We start from the raw sequence: 16,095 nt of genomic DNA on the forward strand, positions 1-16,095 counted from the left end.
CACTCTTCTCCATCGATGAGTACAGTGCCAGCTTAGATAGGGGGACAAGGGTTGCGACCACCCCGGGTTTATGGATTAAGGAGGCAAATAATTTAAGATTAAGGAGCACAAAAAAATAAATAATGCAAGATAAAGGGGTACAAAAAAGAAATAATGTAAGATAAATGGGCACAAAAAATAATGTAAGATAAAAGAGGTAAAAACAAAATTTGTAACACAAAAATAATTCATTAAAATATGTTTTAACAATTTATTTTTACGAGTCAATAACCAAAAAGACTCTTTATCTTCTATAATTATCTCAACTGACTCCAACTTAGAATGAAAATAAATTTTTATAATTTTATCAAGTGTTTATATATTATCAAAATGAAATCTATATTTTTGAACATATAACAAAGGTTAAAAAAAATTGGTCTTTCATTCAAAAAAAAATTGTCAGCGCCCCTAAAAACCTAGAGCCGGCACGGCGCTGGATGAGTATATCACTACAAAAAAAATAAGTCAAGAAATGAAGAAGATGACAATATAAATTGTAGTGAAGACAAAGAGACATGATTATTAGTGGTTGTGGAATGGAAAAAACGAAGCGAAGATGGGATTATACCTTAAAGCTTGACTCTGCCTTGAGAGAGAGAAGTGGGTACCAAGGTTCCGTCTTCCGTGGAAACATACACAACCACTTAGACCAGTGATTCGACTTGGTGCATAATTATTATAACTCTGCCTTAGACTCCTAATTTTGAGAGTTAGAGGATCGTCGTTGAACCCGACAGTTGCAGAGAATATTTTAATTAATCCTCTAAATTTTAAAAACCCTAACAATCAACTTCATATCTTCCTATTTTTTTTCTTTTTTTTTGTTAATTTCCATTAAATGTTTAAGATTTCGGACATATACGAATCTCGTCTCCAAATATTTAACTCCTCACAAAAATTGCCGTAATCGAATATCATCAATGCATCATAATGTGGCATTTTCCGTTTAAAGAAATAAGTGAAATTAAATTACCAAAAGAGAGGACCTTTTAAAAAAAAAAAATTAATTTCTCACCACGAGTCCGGTTTAGTGAGTATACTACACAATACAGTTGCTCAATAACAATTGGAAATCCGGATTTGAAATAGCGGTTTATAAAGTTAATAATCAGATTGAATCACCAAAAGGAAAATTACACCAACTTGTATGAGCAATATAATGAACAATTGACAACCTGTAATCTCCTCTCTATGTATCAATACTGACAAAAAAAAAAAAAAAAAAAACTTTATGAAAACATTTCTCAGAGTGCATTTTTTTAGCATATTCCGTTTCCATTAGTTATCATAAAAATGATGGTTTATATTTTTTGAGAATAATACTTAATAAATTTAGACATATCACATATGTAATTGAGTAAATAAATATCATGTAAAACAGTTGAGTAAACTAACATTTAGGGTAGGGGAGTTGTTATTTAAAAATATTTCAATTCTCTTAAAATGTTAAATAATTAAAACTATTTATTTAAATTTGAGAAAATTAAATTATTTTCTTAGAATTATACTTACCGTTCAATATAGAATAGTCAAAAAAAAAAAACGAAGAGGAGAGAAGATGATTGGTTTAAGGATCCGATTATTCGACGAAAGGGAAGAAGAACTCAAACAAAGGTTGAATTCAAAATCTCTCTTCTCTTCTCTTCTCTTCTCTTCTCTCTCTTGCGTGAGAGCAGGCGCAGATTTTTCCAGATCTTGAGAGAGAGAGATAGAGAGGAGAGAATCGTATCGGAGAAGAAGAAAACGACGCCGGAGGAGCTGAAACAATGATTACGATCCCATACCTTACAGCTGTATCAACGTATTTCAGCTACGGCTTGCTCTTCGCCTTTGGCCAGCTCCGCGATTACTCCCGCCTTCTCTTCGATTGGTGGCGCACCAACAATCTCCAGGTTCAATTTCTTCTCCTCACAAAATCAATCTGATTCTATTGTGATCGCTTTTGTGGCGGCGTTGTTGAGTCTTCATTCCTAATTTGTGTATAGGGATACGCACCGATCTGTTTGGCGCATGAGGATTTCTACATCAGACGATTATATCATCGTATTCAGGTTTCTTCTCCAATTTTGTTTCTGTTCTAACATTATGTTCAATCTCTTCATTTGTGGCCTTATTGGTGAACATTTAGTTGTTGCAAGCCGTAGGAATAATATAAAATGTTCCTGTTTGTGGAGTATTGTTTATGGACTCTTTGTTTGGTGTTTGATTCTTAAATCTTTAATGTTGACACAGGACTGTTTTGGACGTCCAATATCAAGTGCACCTGATGCCTGGGTTGATGTTGTTGAGAGAGTCTCTAATGACAACAACAAGACGCTTAAGTGAGTCTGTTTCCTCTGCTTTATCTATTGAACAGTCATTGTTTCTGTGGTCACGTTAGGAGATAATGAAACCAAATGTGAATTGAGAATTGAGAATTGAGAATTGAGAATTGAGATTTATCACCTACGCCGAGGATTTCAAATAGTAAACCTTTTTGGTTGCAAACTCTGTGTAGGCGAACAACAAAGACTAGCAGGTGCCTTAATCTGGGTTCCTACAATTATCTTGGATTTGGTTCTTTCGATGAATATTGCACGCCTCGTGTTATTGAGTCTTTGAAGAAATTTTCAGCTAGTACATGCAGCTCTCGCGTTGATGCAGGTACAAAGTGTCGTCTTTGTGTATTAGGTCTCCAACAATTCTCTTCTCTTTGTTGTTGCCTGACATCTGTTGTTTCTGCTATCAGGAACTACGTCTGTGCATGCTGAACTTGAGGAATGTGTTGCTAAATATGTGGGACAACCTGCTGCTATTGTCTGTGGCATGGGCTACGCAACAAACTCAGCTATCATTCCTGTCTTGATTGGAAAGGTACGTATGCTGCTCCATCTTCTGATGAACACTTATTTCCATGTTTTTAGTAGCTTACTTACTGCCATGTATACAGGGAGGGTTGATAATAAGTGATTCTTTGAACCATACTTCAATTGTCAATGGTGCTCGAGGTTCAGGAGCCACTATCCGCGTTTTCCAACATAACAGTAAGCATTTCTCATGATTCACTTTCCAAAATTTTTTGCCAATTAAATAGGTGACATTATCTTTATGCTCTCTTGTTGATTGCTTTGCAGCACCTTCTCATTTGGAAAAAGTATTGAAAGAACAAATCGCTGAGGGACAACCCAGGACGCACAGACCGTGGAAGAAAATTATTGTTGTGGTTGAGGGTATTTACAGCATGGAAGGGGAAATTTGTCATCTTCCCGAGATTGTCTCAATATGCAAAAAGTATAAGGTGAGGTAACATGGTAAACCATCTTTTGTGTTTAACATGAATGAGAGATTAAGGAACTCGATCATTAAAAGTTGTCCAACACTAATTTGGTTGTCTGATGTCTTACATAACTTCTTGCATATCCTCGTTTCAGGCGTATGTTTACTTGGACGAAGCTCACAGCATTGGAGCAATTGGCAAGACAGGAAGGGGTGTTTGTGAACTCCTGGGAGTTGACACTGCTGATATAGACATAATGATGGGAACTTTCACAAAATCGTTCGGGTCTTGTGGTGGCTATATTGCCGGATCCAAGGTTAGCAATTATATACCTTTGTTTTCACTCACTGATTGATTGTTTGCACATTTCCATGGTTTATATTGTTTTCATAAATCATAAGTTGGACCTTCCAGGAAACTTAGATATATGAAAAAAATGTTGTACATTTTATGCAAATTAAAATAATCTCTTATGATGAAGTAATGAAACTTTTTAAAGATGAGTAAAAAGCGGATACAGTAAGGCCATTCTATATCGACACAAACAGACAGCGTGATTCCTTAGGCAAGCAGTACACTTCATCATCCCAAAATCGACCAAAGGCTTTATAACATATTGTGTTTTAACTTTGTAGGACCTCATCCAATATTTGAAGCACCATTGCCCTGCTCACCTGTACGCAACATCAATTTCAACTCCTTCCGCACAACAAATCATATCGGCCATACAAGTTATCCTCGGAGAGGACGGTTCAAACAGAGGTATCTCTGCAGTTTTTTTTTTGCTCTTGCTACTGCAACTCTTTTGCTCTTTGAGTTTCATAATCTCAAGTTTCTGTCTCAAATTCTTCTTAAAAAAACGTTCGCAGGGGCACAAAAGTTAGCAAGAATAAGGGAGAACAGCAACTTTTTCAGGGCTGAGTTGCAGAAGATGGGGTTTGAGGTTCTTGGAGACAATGATTCCCCAGTGATGCCAATAATGCTTTACAATCCAGCAAAAATCCCAGCCTTCTCAAGGGAATGTTTGCGAGAAAACGTAAGCCTTCTCTTATTTCTGCTGCATTATCTTACTTGCTTTCTCACACAAGGGAAATTCAGCTCTTATGTTAACGTATTTTTATAAATCGTAAACAGTTGGCAGTTGTGGTCGTCGGTTTCCCTGCTACACCTCTATTGCTAGCCAGGGCTCGTATTTGCATATCGGCATCTCACTCAAGAGAAGATCTTATTAAAGCCCTACAGGTACTACATCTCCCTTTTAGTTCACTCTCTTTCTCTCCCACATCATTTAACATGTATTGCCCTAGTAATAGTAGGAAACCTGAATCCTCTGATAAACTCCATGAAAGCTTGACAAATTCTCAGCATATCATACATGAATTGAATCTATACACAAAAGGCTAAGTCCTAAAAAAAGGGACTCTGCTTTTAGTTCATCCTTCTCACACTCCAATCCTATATTTGTTATGGACAGGTTATAAGCAAAGCTGGTGACCTTACCGGGATTAAATATTTTCCGGCAGCTCCAAAGAAGCAAGACGAAGAGAAAAATGGCATTAAATTGGATTAAAACAGTAATGCATCAGTTTTCTTTTCGGAAGAGGTTTTGGTTAGCAATTAATTATCATTAGTGTACAATTTTCTGGCTGTCGGTCTTTGTTTTGTCGTCCTGTTACTTGTCGTGAAACATGTGATTGTTGTCTTCTTCTTTCTTTTGATTTCCTATTGCTTTTGTAAGGGTTTAATTGTATAGTTCCCCTCGTAAATTATTGCCCAAAAAAAATTCAGATGCTATCGTAGACATTTGTGCTTCTGCTTCACTCCACGAACTTAGGGGCCCAATTCGTTGGACCTGAAGTATCTTCGAAATTTTGGTTTCGGTCTTCCAGAGACCACCAAGACTATACAAGCCGTAGTAGAGTGGTTCTCAAAATTATCAAAATTTCTGTGGCAACAATTTATAATTCTGCTTGTTGTAGAAAGCTTTCCCGTATATTAAAGCTTGTGGATACTTGAATGGTATGGTAATGGTACTCTGCCATTATTGATCTTGTTGGGATCATGAGGCGAAGTATGTATACTTCCTCTTAACATGTTGAGGTAAACCTAAATTTAGTTGATATGGAAGTTGTTTTATCATGCATTATCTGCCGCCAACTAAATAGTTAGTTGTTCCAATTCCAACACCTGAAGCTATCCCGGGTAAGCGGTAACGCTTATGATATTACCGTTCTAAGGCAAGAACTCAAGAAAAGGAAACTAGATGATCTTGGTATTGTGCTAAAGGTTGAAACGGAAAGTGGATTCAAGAACTTGTCATTGATTCTGTTAGAGGCAATGAAGTGTTCGAATCCTTTGGGAGTTATGATAGCTCGAGGTGATCTTGCAGTGGAATGTGGATGGGAGAGATTGGCTAATATACAGGAAGAGATTATAGGTATCTGTAAAGCTGCTCGTGTAGCGGTAATGATGGCAACTCAGGTTCTGGAATCACTTGTTAAATCCGGTGTTCCAACTCGAGCTGAGATCACAGATGCTGCAAATGCCAAAAGGTAAAATATTTTGCACCAAACATGATCCTGGTTAATACTTACAGTTTCTTCTTTTTGTCTAATTTTTTGATTTCAAAACTTTTGCAGGCCGAGCTGCGTGATGTTGAACAAAGGCAGGAATATCGTTGAAGTTGTATCTATGTTGGATACTATTTTTCACACGAAGCTTATGTATAAGAAACCTGACTCTGAAAACCCCCATTGCTCTGCTTCTCACTAGTCTTTACAAAGACAAGTTGGCCATGTTCGTTTCATCATTTAGCATTTCCATCTAAATGATCTATTTAAATGATACATCTAAATGATTCATTTCAATGGCAAATGATCCAACAAACAAGATAAAAAAATAGTTCATTTGGATGGTTAATCAATAATTCTCCTGTTATGTTTTTATGAACCATCTTCATCCAAATGGTCCAACTAGAATCATCCAAATGAGTTTCAAATTTTTGACTAAAATTTTAAAACCCATTCAGATGATCCATGTGAATAATTCTGGATGATGCTCTTTTTTTTTGACAAAAACGAACAACACCTGAATGATTCATTCAGATGGTCCATCCAAATGAATAAACGAACAAGGTCGTTGTAGTTTTCTTGGCAAGTTCATGAACTGGATGCGTCCGGATAAATCCTGGTTCAGTAGCAAGTCCTCTGGTGATGTTACAGTTTCAAACAAGGATTTGGACGCTGGTATGCTGTCCTGCATTGCAATGTCTCTATACTTATTAGTACATATCTATGCATCTTCTTGGCCATGTTCCGTACATCAGATTATTTTAACTGGTTAACTCTCTAATATGATCTGATCTGATCATCATTGGCCCAAGTCAGTAGCATAGTTGATTGTTTTAAATTCTTTACTTGTAAGTTTTATAAGCTACGTACATGCTTTTAAAAGATTTTTCTTTATATGCAAGAAAGAAGAAATGTTTGATTTGGTTACACAAGATGGTACCAAGTTTTCTATGTGACAACAAAAGTCCAACGTTGAGAAGCTTAGCATCAAATACTACGATTGGTTAACATATAGTGTGACGGACGTTTTTACTAAAACCTAATTTACTTATCTTTTTTAAAAAAGTAAACAATAAATTAATTAAACGCTTAATGTTTCCAAAAAAAAAAACAAAGGAAAAGGAAAAGGAGTTCAGGTGATTTTTTAGGGTTCAAAAAAAGGAAAAAAGGAGAGTTGAGGCTAAAGTCTCTCTATATATACTATATAGTATACATTGTTTCTCAACACAACAACAGTCGCAACAGGCAAACACGAGAAAACCCTAAACTCTCAGTTTGTAATTTGATCGTCTCTCTCTGGTTCGTAACTTGATCTCTCTTTGGTTTGTAACTCGATCGTCTCTCGAAAACATCGATCAATAACAATGGGGGCCTTGAAGAGGAAGATAGATACAGAGAAGAAGATAGAGGGGAAAGATGCACGTGCTGTTACATTCTCGAAACGTAGGAAGGGCCTTTTCAGCAAAGCGTCGGAGCTTTGTCTTCTCTCCGACGCTCAGATTGCAATCTTAGCCACTCCTGTTTCTGCTAATTCCCACAACTCTTTCTACACGTTTGGACACTCGTCTGTGGATAGCGTTGTCGCTGCTTTCCTCGCTGATGAGACTCCGACTCGGGACGTCGATGACGAAAATCTAGGGTTTTGGTGGGAAGACGAGAGTCTCGCCAATTCGGAGAATGCGGAGGAATTGGGTGACGCGATTGTTTCGATGAAGAGGATGTTACAAGATCTCAAGGAGTTGCAAAGAGATCATCAACACGTCGTCGTGGAGAAGGACAACAACAACAACAAAAACAACAACAACAATGCTTCTTCTTTTACTTTACGTGGAAACGACGACGTGGGTGGATGCAGCAACCAAGGGATGGAATACTTTGATCAAATATTTGCTTCTGAGGTTGAGACTCAGTCTCAGGCTATGCCGATGATCGATTACGTGGGTGAAGGATGCAGCAACCAAGGGCTCGACTTTGATCAAATATTTGATTCTGAGGTTCATGAGACTCAATCTCAAGCTGCTATGCCGATGATCAATTTGGACGACGACGAGTTCTTCTCTTCTGATTTCTTCAATGATTTTGATATTGATGCTCTATATGCATAAGTAGTCTCTCACACGTCTACAACCTTCTAATCCCTAAAATACACTTCTTGCTACTAATTTGTATTGTATTCTCTGCACTGCACTGTAATCTCTATCTGTTCTTTATGATATTTGTTTTAGTGGTTAATCTTAAAATGTATTTAGGATATGATGAACTTGTTGGTTCATACTGAATAATAGATGTGAGAGATCGTAACATCCTTAAGAGTACTTTTTTAGCTTCTTTCTTTTCACTCTTGTTTTCCCATATTTCTTTGTCAAACTGTATGATTAAACGCACCAACAAGGATGCTACTTTCTCCTGAAGCCATTCTTAAAATATCAATTGAAAACTCAAGATCGTACGTAAAAGAAGCATTAATGTAACTTACTGTTTGTTACTCCCTCCCAGGTTAAAGAGAAGGCTAAAGTAGAACAGTTAATTAACTAATTATATCTCCACCACAACTAAATCAACTAAAATTTTGACAGTAATATAACAACAATATAAAATTTAAAGAAATGTCTGGACTCTCTGTTGACACCAAAAGTCAATGCCGGATGCTGTAAGAATGTCAAGAGGGGGAGAAAGAGAATATTTACCACCATACCTACATCATCACAGACAATACCTTAAGTTAGGTCGATATGAATACAAGTAGGAGGACTTTTTACTGCAGCTGTACACAATACTAGTCACGAATTCTAAAGTGTCAAAGCAGGCATCAAGTAACATAGGCAATAGGTGATTTATGCTATATCTAAATGCAAACTCTCCCACGTTCCATGTCTAAGTTAAAACATTCAAGACTCAAGAGTGTCAGCAATGAAACATTCCATACACACTCAACTTCTTTCCAAAAAAGCTCAACTTATAGTCTTTCACTTGAACATAACAACCAGAATCTTATATCGATATGAATCTTTTAGAATCTTGTAATACTATTGGAATTGGGAACTAATAGCCTCTTTAATTAGAACTATGTACAGAGAGTAGAGACTTTTTTTCTGTTACTGTAAACAATATCTTACGGATATGCATGAAGTCAGGTCAGTGCATATATTTCAATTGGTCTGAAATTTATGGAATTGTAATATTGCAGTAAAATGGCTTCTAATGTCTATCAAACTATGTACGTTAAAAGAAGCTTACTCCTTCACCAATTTTTGGAACTCTTATCTGATGTCTAGCAAGAGCAGCTGGATCCCATCCCTGTGCCAATAAAGGAAATTTCATGGGTGAAATGACAAATGAGGAAATAGAGCTGATACTAATTGTGGGAACTTTTTGGGTTAAGATTCATTGCACATGCACGAATGCTAAAAAAACATATTAGTATGGAGAGTACTTTTAAAGAAACAGAGTTGTGGTACCTGATCCTTCATCTCTGCCATTGCTGTATAGTGTAATCCTAGCATCTGGATGATCAAATAGTATTATTATAAAAAATGGTGATAGGATAGTACACTGAGTATGTATGTAGCACAAAAGCACTTGCATCGAAAGCTCGTTTAAAAAATTATATTAAATATAATGAATATAGTTGAATCTAATGCTATAGTTGGCACTTGGCAGTTGTGGTCGTCAGTTTCCCTGCTATTATCTGTTGCGAGTCAGGGCTCGTATATGCATATTCGATCCGCATCTCACTCAAAAAAAGATCTTCCTAAAGCCCTACATGTAAAATATCTTGCATCGAGCTCACTCGCTTGATCTCCCATATCATTTACGGATTTACCAAGAAGAGCCATACTAGTAGTAGTAGTAGTAGTAGTAGTAACTCCATGAAGGCTTAACAAATTATCAGCATAGTATACATGATTTGAATCTACCCCAAAAGGCTAAATCTTGAAAAAGGGACTGTGCTTATAGTTCCTCTCTGTGTTATGACAGGTTATAAGCAAAGCAGGTGACCTTACCAGGATCAGATATATTCCGACAGCTCCAAAGACGCAAGAAGAAGAGAAAAATGGTTCATACACATATGAAAAGAGGTCTGTGTGAGTTTGAAGAGAAAAATGGGATCAAACACATAACAAATTCCCGTATTAAGTCAGAGCCGCTACCTTTTTTGGTTAAATGGTTCCTCTGTTTCCACCCACATATGAAAAGAGGTAAGTGTGAGTTTGAAGAGTCTAAGTTTATATTTCTCAATCGCTCCGATTTCTACATATTGAGAAAGCTGAAGACTTCACAGTGTAACTAAAAGACATTCGTTCTCTTCTCCTTAAAACTTCTATTGCAAATAGCTACACCTATTCGACTGCATAATCCTTGTCATCATCAAGAACATCCATGGAGACAATCTCAAGTGAAGAAAAGTGAGATCAAAAGTGTTCAAAACCTTCTTCTACTCTACTTTTGCCACTCCCACTTCTACTAACACTACTGTGTCTGATGCTACATTCAAACAACAAATATCAAGATAACAAAAAATAGAGACGAATGAAAGATCTATAGAGGAAACAAAAAAAAAGCCTTTCATGGTTTCAGACATTGCAAGCTTATACTCTGCCATGACTGACTATCATCAACAAAAAAAACAAGAACAGAACAAAAAAAAAACGATCAAAAATCTCTCTCACACACTCATGAGAACTCCCTACCAAGCTTCTGAATTGCACGAAACATCTTCCTCCTGGATCCAACAGCATTAATCCCCATATCTTTAAGATCTTCCAATGTCAACAATGGCAAAACCTCTTCATCAACCTCATGTATCTCAAACATAGGCCAATATCTCCCTAACCCTAACTCTTGTAGCCATATCTTCACACCTTCTCTTCCTCCACCACCAACTCCTCCATCCATATTCGATTCGAATTCTCTGTTTCCACTACTATTCTTACCCTCATACCTTCTTCTACCGTAAAAGCCACCACCATCTCTATCCAAAGACTCTTCCTTTATCGGACTCTCTGAATCTTCTCTGCTAAAATCCCTAAACCCACCTTCCAATTCTTCCCCTCCACTAATTTTCTCATCCCCATCCCCAATTTTTGATACCCAATTGGATCGGACCCTCTTCGCCGCCGCTGACCCGACCCGTTTCTTGACCCGCCAACTCGCAACACCAAAAGAATCCACATTTCCATCTCTTTCATCATCTAGGGTTCCGATATTCTCATACCCAGAACTCAAATTCGTTAGGGCTTTCGTCCTCGACGATTTACTCATATATTTTCTATTACCACTCGTCGTCGTCGCCGCCTGTGTCCATTTCGATCTCCTCCCCTGCGAATCGTACGCCCCCGCCGACGCCGCCGCGTGGTGATGATGTTGCTGCTGATACTGGTCCCCGCCGATTTCGCCTAATCGAACACTTGGTCTTCTCAATCGTTTCGATCCCGCGGCTGTAATCGCCGTCGCTTCGGCTGAAGTTGACGCCGGAGTAGGATTAACTCCGCCGTTTGTTTGCTGACCATCCAGTGGCTGCAATTCCGCCATCTCAAGGGCAAAGTGGTTTCTTTATTTCCAAGTTTCTCAGATTGGAACCGCCATAAGCAAAGTGTGTTACTGGAGAAGATGAAAGGGCAAGTCTTTTTAGGTTTTATCTGAAGAAAGGAATCGGAAGTGGGATGTGAGAATCGTCATCAGGAGGAATCGAATCGAAGAAGGAAGAAGAAGGAGAGGTGTTTAGTTACTGACACGTGTGTATAACAGTTTTTTTAAGAATATTTATAAACAAGTCCCTCCACTTTTTTCACTTTCTTTTCTAATTCCTAAAAAATAAAATTTTGATTCTCCCCCTTTGAGGAAGGGTAAAATGGTCATTCACTCATCTTCTTCATCTTCATCCTTGAGAGAGAGACCTGAGATTTTTCAGGTTCGGCAGAAGATTTGGGTATATTCGCGGCGGTCATGTATCTGAAAGAAGGATGTTCGTTGCTGTTGAAAGTTCAAAAACCTCTTATACCATTTGTTCTCAATACAAATCTCAATGTGAATCATCTCCTCCCAGAAGCTACAACAAACCATGCGGAGATCAAAGAATCAGATGTGGTAAAGAGGCTGAGACAAGAGTCTTGTGTTCCTTTAGCTTTGCATTTCTTCAAATCCGTTGCAAATTCGAATCTTTTCAAGCACACGCCTTTAACATTTGAGGTGATGATCAGGAAGCTTGCGATGGATGGTCAGGTTGATAGTGTTCAGTATCTTCTGCAGCAAATGAAACTCCAAGGTTTCCATTGTTCTGAAGATTTGTTTATCAGTGTTATTAGTGTTTATAGACAAGTGGGTTTAGCTGAACGAGCTGTGGAGATGTTTTATAGGATTAAGGAGTTTGGGTGTGATCCTTCGGTTAAGATTTATAACCATGTTTTGGATACTCTGCTTGGTGAGAATAGGATTCAGATGATTTATACGGTTTATAGAGATATGAAGAGAGATGGGTTTGAGCCTAATGTGTTCACTTATAATGTTCTTCTTAAGGCTTTGTGTAAGAACAATAAGGTTGATGGTGCGAAGAAGTTGCTAGTGGAGATGTCGAATAAAGGGTGTTGTCCTGATGCTGTGAGCTACACTACTGTGATCTCATCGATGTGTGAGTTTGGTATGGTGAAGGAAGGTAGGGAGCTGGCAGGAAAATTTGAACCTGTTGTGAGTGTGTATAACGCTTTGATTAATGGGTTATGCAAAGACCATGATTACAAAGGAGCGTTTGAACTGATGAGAGAAATGGTGGAGAAGGGGATATCTCCTAATGTTATCTCCTACTCTACAGTTATCAATGTGCTTTGCAATTCTGGTCACATTGAGCTTGCTTTCTCGCTTTTGGCGCAGATGTTGAAACGAGGGTGTCATCCAAATAATCATACATTGACTTCTCTTGTGAAGGGTTGTTTTGTAAGAGGTACAGCAGTCGATGCTCTAGACTTGTGGAACCGGATGATCAGAGGATTTGAGTTGCAACCGAATGTTGTAGCGTTTAATACTTTGGTTCAAGGATTTTGTTCCCATGGGAATATGAGAAAGGCTATTTCTGTCTTTTCACACATGGAAGAAAACAGATGTCCTCCAAACATCAGAACCTATGGCTCTCTTATCAACGGCTTTGCCAAAAGAGGTAGCCTCGAGGGTGCAGTTTATATATGGAATAAGATGCTAACTAGTGGATGCTCCCCAAATGTTGTGGTGTATACGAACATGGTGGAAGCTCTTTGTAGGCACTCCAAGTTTAAAGAAGCTGAATCTCTTATAGAAATTATGTCTAAAGAGAACTGTGCTCCTTCTGTGCCAACGTTTAACGCTTTTATCAAAGGTTTATGCGATGCTGGGAGGCTTGATTGGGCTGAGAAAGTGTTCAGACAAATGGAGCAGCAGTACAAATGTCCTCCCAACATTGTAACATATAATGAGTTGCTGGATGGGCTCGCAAAGGCAAACCGAATAGAAGAAGCATATGGTCTTACCCGAGAGATATTCATGAGAGGTGTGGAGTGGAGCTCATCGACTTACAACACACTTTTACATGGATCATGCAATGCAGGTCTCCCGGGGATAGCTCTGCAGCTAGTAGGAAAAATGATGGTCGATGGTAAATCTCCGGATGAGATTACAATGAACATGATATTATTAGCATATTGCAAACAAGGAAAAGCTGAGAGGGCAGTCCAGATGTTGGATCTAGTTTCATGTGGAAGAAGAAAGTGGTGGCCTGATGTAATCTCTTACACAAATGTGTTATGGGGTCTATGCAGTTCTAATTGTCGGGAGGATGCAGTGATTCTTCTTGAGAGGATGATAAGTGAAGGTATTGTCCCAAGTATTGCTACATGGAATGTATTGGTTCGATGTTTTATTCTCGATGACATCTTGAGCCCATGAGATCAGTCTACCATATGGAAAATTAATCTTGTTCAATTTGTTGGGAAGCCATTTTCGTATCTGTCTTGAGTAGAAGCATCAACTGCGGTGGATATATGGAAATCTTGTGTCAGATGGAAGCTTGGCTTGTGGGTCTTCACTGAACCCTTTAAGAACTCCAAGCAAACATCTCAATCCTAGCAAGAAAAATCCTGACAAATACATTGCTGAGAGATTGGTAAGGAAATATGAAGAGACAGATACTCTTTGGTCATGCTTCTGTAGTAAATGATTATGGTCAGCAGTCTTTTATTCTATAATTATATTTTTGGTTACAGATAAGCCGTATAAGCCGTATATGCTCTCCGTAGAAGCTAAATACAATTCTCCAGGCTCTTGTAGAAAAAAATCCAAAAGAAAGTTTAACAAAACCCAAATACTCTGGGAAAAGGAAAATAGGTTTCTTTTTTTGGGTTATAAATAGAAGAGACAGGTTTACTAACTTTTTATTTTTATTTTTTATGTTTTGTTGAAGTCTTGAAGAGAATCGATATGGTGAACTCTGCGAGGTATTTGGAAATACAGGAGGAACGTAGGAACCTACCAGTATGGGTACACAAAGACGAGTTTCTCCAAGCTTTGAAAGAAAATCAGAAGGTGATATTGGTGGGTGATACGGGCAGTGGTAAGACAACGCAAATCCCACAGTTCGTTTTAGAAGCTTTGGTCAATGAAAACCCTAATCCTGGTGGGACTGGGAGGTTGGTTGTTGGGTGCACGCAGCCTTGTAGAGTTGCAGCGATGTCTGCGGCCCGCCGAGTTGCTGAAGAGATGGATGCAGTGATCGGTGAAGAAGTCGGTTGCACAGTCCGTTTCGACGATTGCAGCAGCTCCAGAACCGTGCTCAAGTACCTGACCGATGGAATGCTTCTGAGAGAAGCACTGGTGGATCCGCTCTTATCAAATTACAAAGCGATCATTCTGGACGAGGCCCACGAAAGAAGTATAGCCACGGATTTGCTTTTTGGTATTCTTGTAAAAGCCTTGACTAGCCGGCCTACTCTTAAGCTGGTTGTGATGAGTTCAACCCTATACGCCCACAAGCTCCGCTACTATTTTGGCGGTCATGTGCCTCTCATCAAAGTCCCAGGTAGGCTCCATCCAGTGGAGATCATTTATACTCAAGAGCCTGTGACTCACTATCTCGAGGCTGCTATACGCAAAGTTATCCAGATTCACATGTGTGAGCCACCTGGTGATGTTCTTGTTTTCCTAACCGGGGAAGAAGAGATTGAAGATGCTTGCAGCAGGATCTTACATAAGCTCGGAGATCAAGTCAAAGTCGTGCCACTGTATTCCTTCCTCCCGCCTGCCATGCAACAGAGGGCTTTCGATCCCACACCACATCCCGTGAGAAAGATTGTCGTCTCCACAAACATTGCAGAGACTTCTCTATCCATCGACGGGATTGTTTACGTCGTTGATCCTGGTTTCTCCATGCAGAAATACTACAACCCAAAAACTCGTCTAGACTCCTTGGTGGTGTCCCCAATATCCATGGCAAGTGCTGACCAGAGGGCACGTCGTGCCGGTACAACAGGGCCTGGTAAATGTTTCAGGCTATACACACAGGAAATTTACAGTGGCTTAATACCGCTGGAGGTTCCTGAGATGTATAGAGCAAACCTCGTAAACACAGTTCTGGCCTTGAAAAGGCTGGGTGTGAAGGACTTGTTATCCTTGAACTTTATGGATCCTCCTTTCCCTAAGACCCTTTTTCAGGCCTTGACGGATTTGTTTGACCTGGGAGCAGTGGACGATGAAGGTAACTTGACAAAGATAGGCGAGATGATGAGTCTGGAGGTCTAATTTAAGTTGATTTAATCGATATGTAGTCCCTTCGAATTTACAATTGTTCCTATTTTTTGATATTTTAGATACTTACTTAACTTCATTATGTACATGCTTAACTACAAATTTTAAATAACATTAGCCAAAAATACAGACTACTACTTTATACCACAATTTTATGCGACAAGATTAGCCAAAATTTGATTATAAAGAAGTGATGTACAATGCTTCTTTTTCTTTTCACAGCTGTTTTGCCAATGCAGACAAATTAAGGAATCCAAATACACAAAAAAGCTCGTGTTGACGAGTTGAGTGTTAACAAAAATCTCATAAAACTCGTAATTTTTGTATAAAACCTACAGGTGAGTGTATTGATGTATGAGTTGCAAATTTTGGTTTCAGTTTAAGATCCTGTCCGTCAAGAAGCTGCTCGGAAGACTGTTCCTAACGATTAGCTCGAGGAGAAAGTTTTGGTGTCTATTGAAGCCC

The 16,095-nt window shown here is 38.6% G+C and overlaps 3 protein-coding genes, 1 long non-coding RNA gene and 2 pseudogenes across 7 annotated transcripts; 4 read left to right on the plus strand and 2 right to left on the minus strand.

Annotated features, from left to right (window-relative positions):
* Positions 1-1,542: 1,542 nt before the first annotated feature.
* On the plus strand, positions 1,543-5,237 carry LOC104791099 (long chain base biosynthesis protein 2b). The gene is made up of 12 exons (XM_010516900.3): positions 1,543-1,931; positions 2,025-2,090; positions 2,272-2,360; positions 2,537-2,682; positions 2,768-2,892; positions 2,969-3,062; positions 3,153-3,316; positions 3,450-3,611; positions 3,931-4,057; positions 4,165-4,331; positions 4,430-4,537; positions 4,770-5,237. The coding sequence occupies exons 1-12, from the start codon at positions 1,806-1,808 to the stop codon at positions 4,863-4,865; spliced, it is 1,470 nt and encodes a 489-aa protein (XP_010515202.1). The 5' UTR covers positions 1,543-1,805; the 3' UTR covers positions 4,866-5,237.
* A 1,992-nt stretch (positions 5,238-7,229) lies between these two features.
* LOC104698973 (agamous-like MADS-box protein AGL97 pseudogene) lies at positions 7,230-7,970 on the plus strand (annotated as a pseudogene).
* A 1,054-nt stretch (positions 7,971-9,024) lies between these two features.
* LOC147942653 (uncharacterized) lies at positions 9,025-9,444 on the minus strand. Its single transcript, XR_015559092.1, has 2 exons — positions 9,324-9,444; positions 9,025-9,162 (listed from the first exon to the last, which is right to left on the minus strand). It is a non-coding gene; the product is annotated as an uncharacterized LOC147942653 (long non-coding RNA).
* A 944-nt stretch (positions 9,445-10,388) lies between these two features.
* Positions 10,389-11,600, minus strand: LOC104791101 (uncharacterized). The gene has a single exon (XM_010516901.3). The coding sequence runs from the start codon at positions 11,395-11,397 to the stop codon at positions 10,540-10,542; it is 858 nt and encodes a 285-aa protein (XP_010515203.1). The 5' UTR covers positions 11,398-11,600; the 3' UTR covers positions 10,389-10,539.
* LOC104791103 (pentatricopeptide repeat-containing protein At3g48810) lies at positions 10,634-15,755 on the plus strand. Of its 3 annotated transcripts, none has more exons than XM_087453101.1 (2): positions 10,634-13,993; positions 14,291-15,755. In XM_087453101.1, exon 1 carries the CDS (start codon positions 11,812-11,814, stop codon positions 13,774-13,776), a length of 1,965 nt encoding a protein of 654 aa, XP_087309227.1. In that variant the 5' UTR covers positions 10,634-11,811; the 3' UTR covers positions 13,777-13,993; positions 14,291-15,755. The 3 variants fall into 3 exon arrangements, with proteins under 3 accessions (XP_087309227.1, XP_010515205.1, XP_087309228.1); XM_010516903.3 differs by having other exon boundaries at positions 11,718-13,993; positions 14,094-15,755; XM_087453102.1 differs by having other exon boundaries at positions 11,746-11,952; positions 12,066-15,755.
* On the plus strand, positions 14,308-15,755 carry LOC104791102 (putative pre-mRNA-splicing factor ATP-dependent RNA helicase DEAH3 pseudogene; annotated as a pseudogene). The gene has a single exon (XR_015559091.1). The product of XR_015559091.1 is annotated as a putative pre-mRNA-splicing factor ATP-dependent RNA helicase DEAH3 pseudogene (transcript).
* Positions 15,756-16,095: the final 340 nt, after the last annotated feature.

The sequence above is a fragment of the Camelina sativa genome, chromosome 6 (assembly GCF_030686135.1).
Source record: "Camelina sativa cultivar CO46 ecotype springtype chromosome 6, ASM3068613v1".
Lineage (NCBI taxonomy): Eukaryota > Viridiplantae > Streptophyta > Magnoliopsida > Brassicales > Brassicaceae > Camelina > Camelina sativa.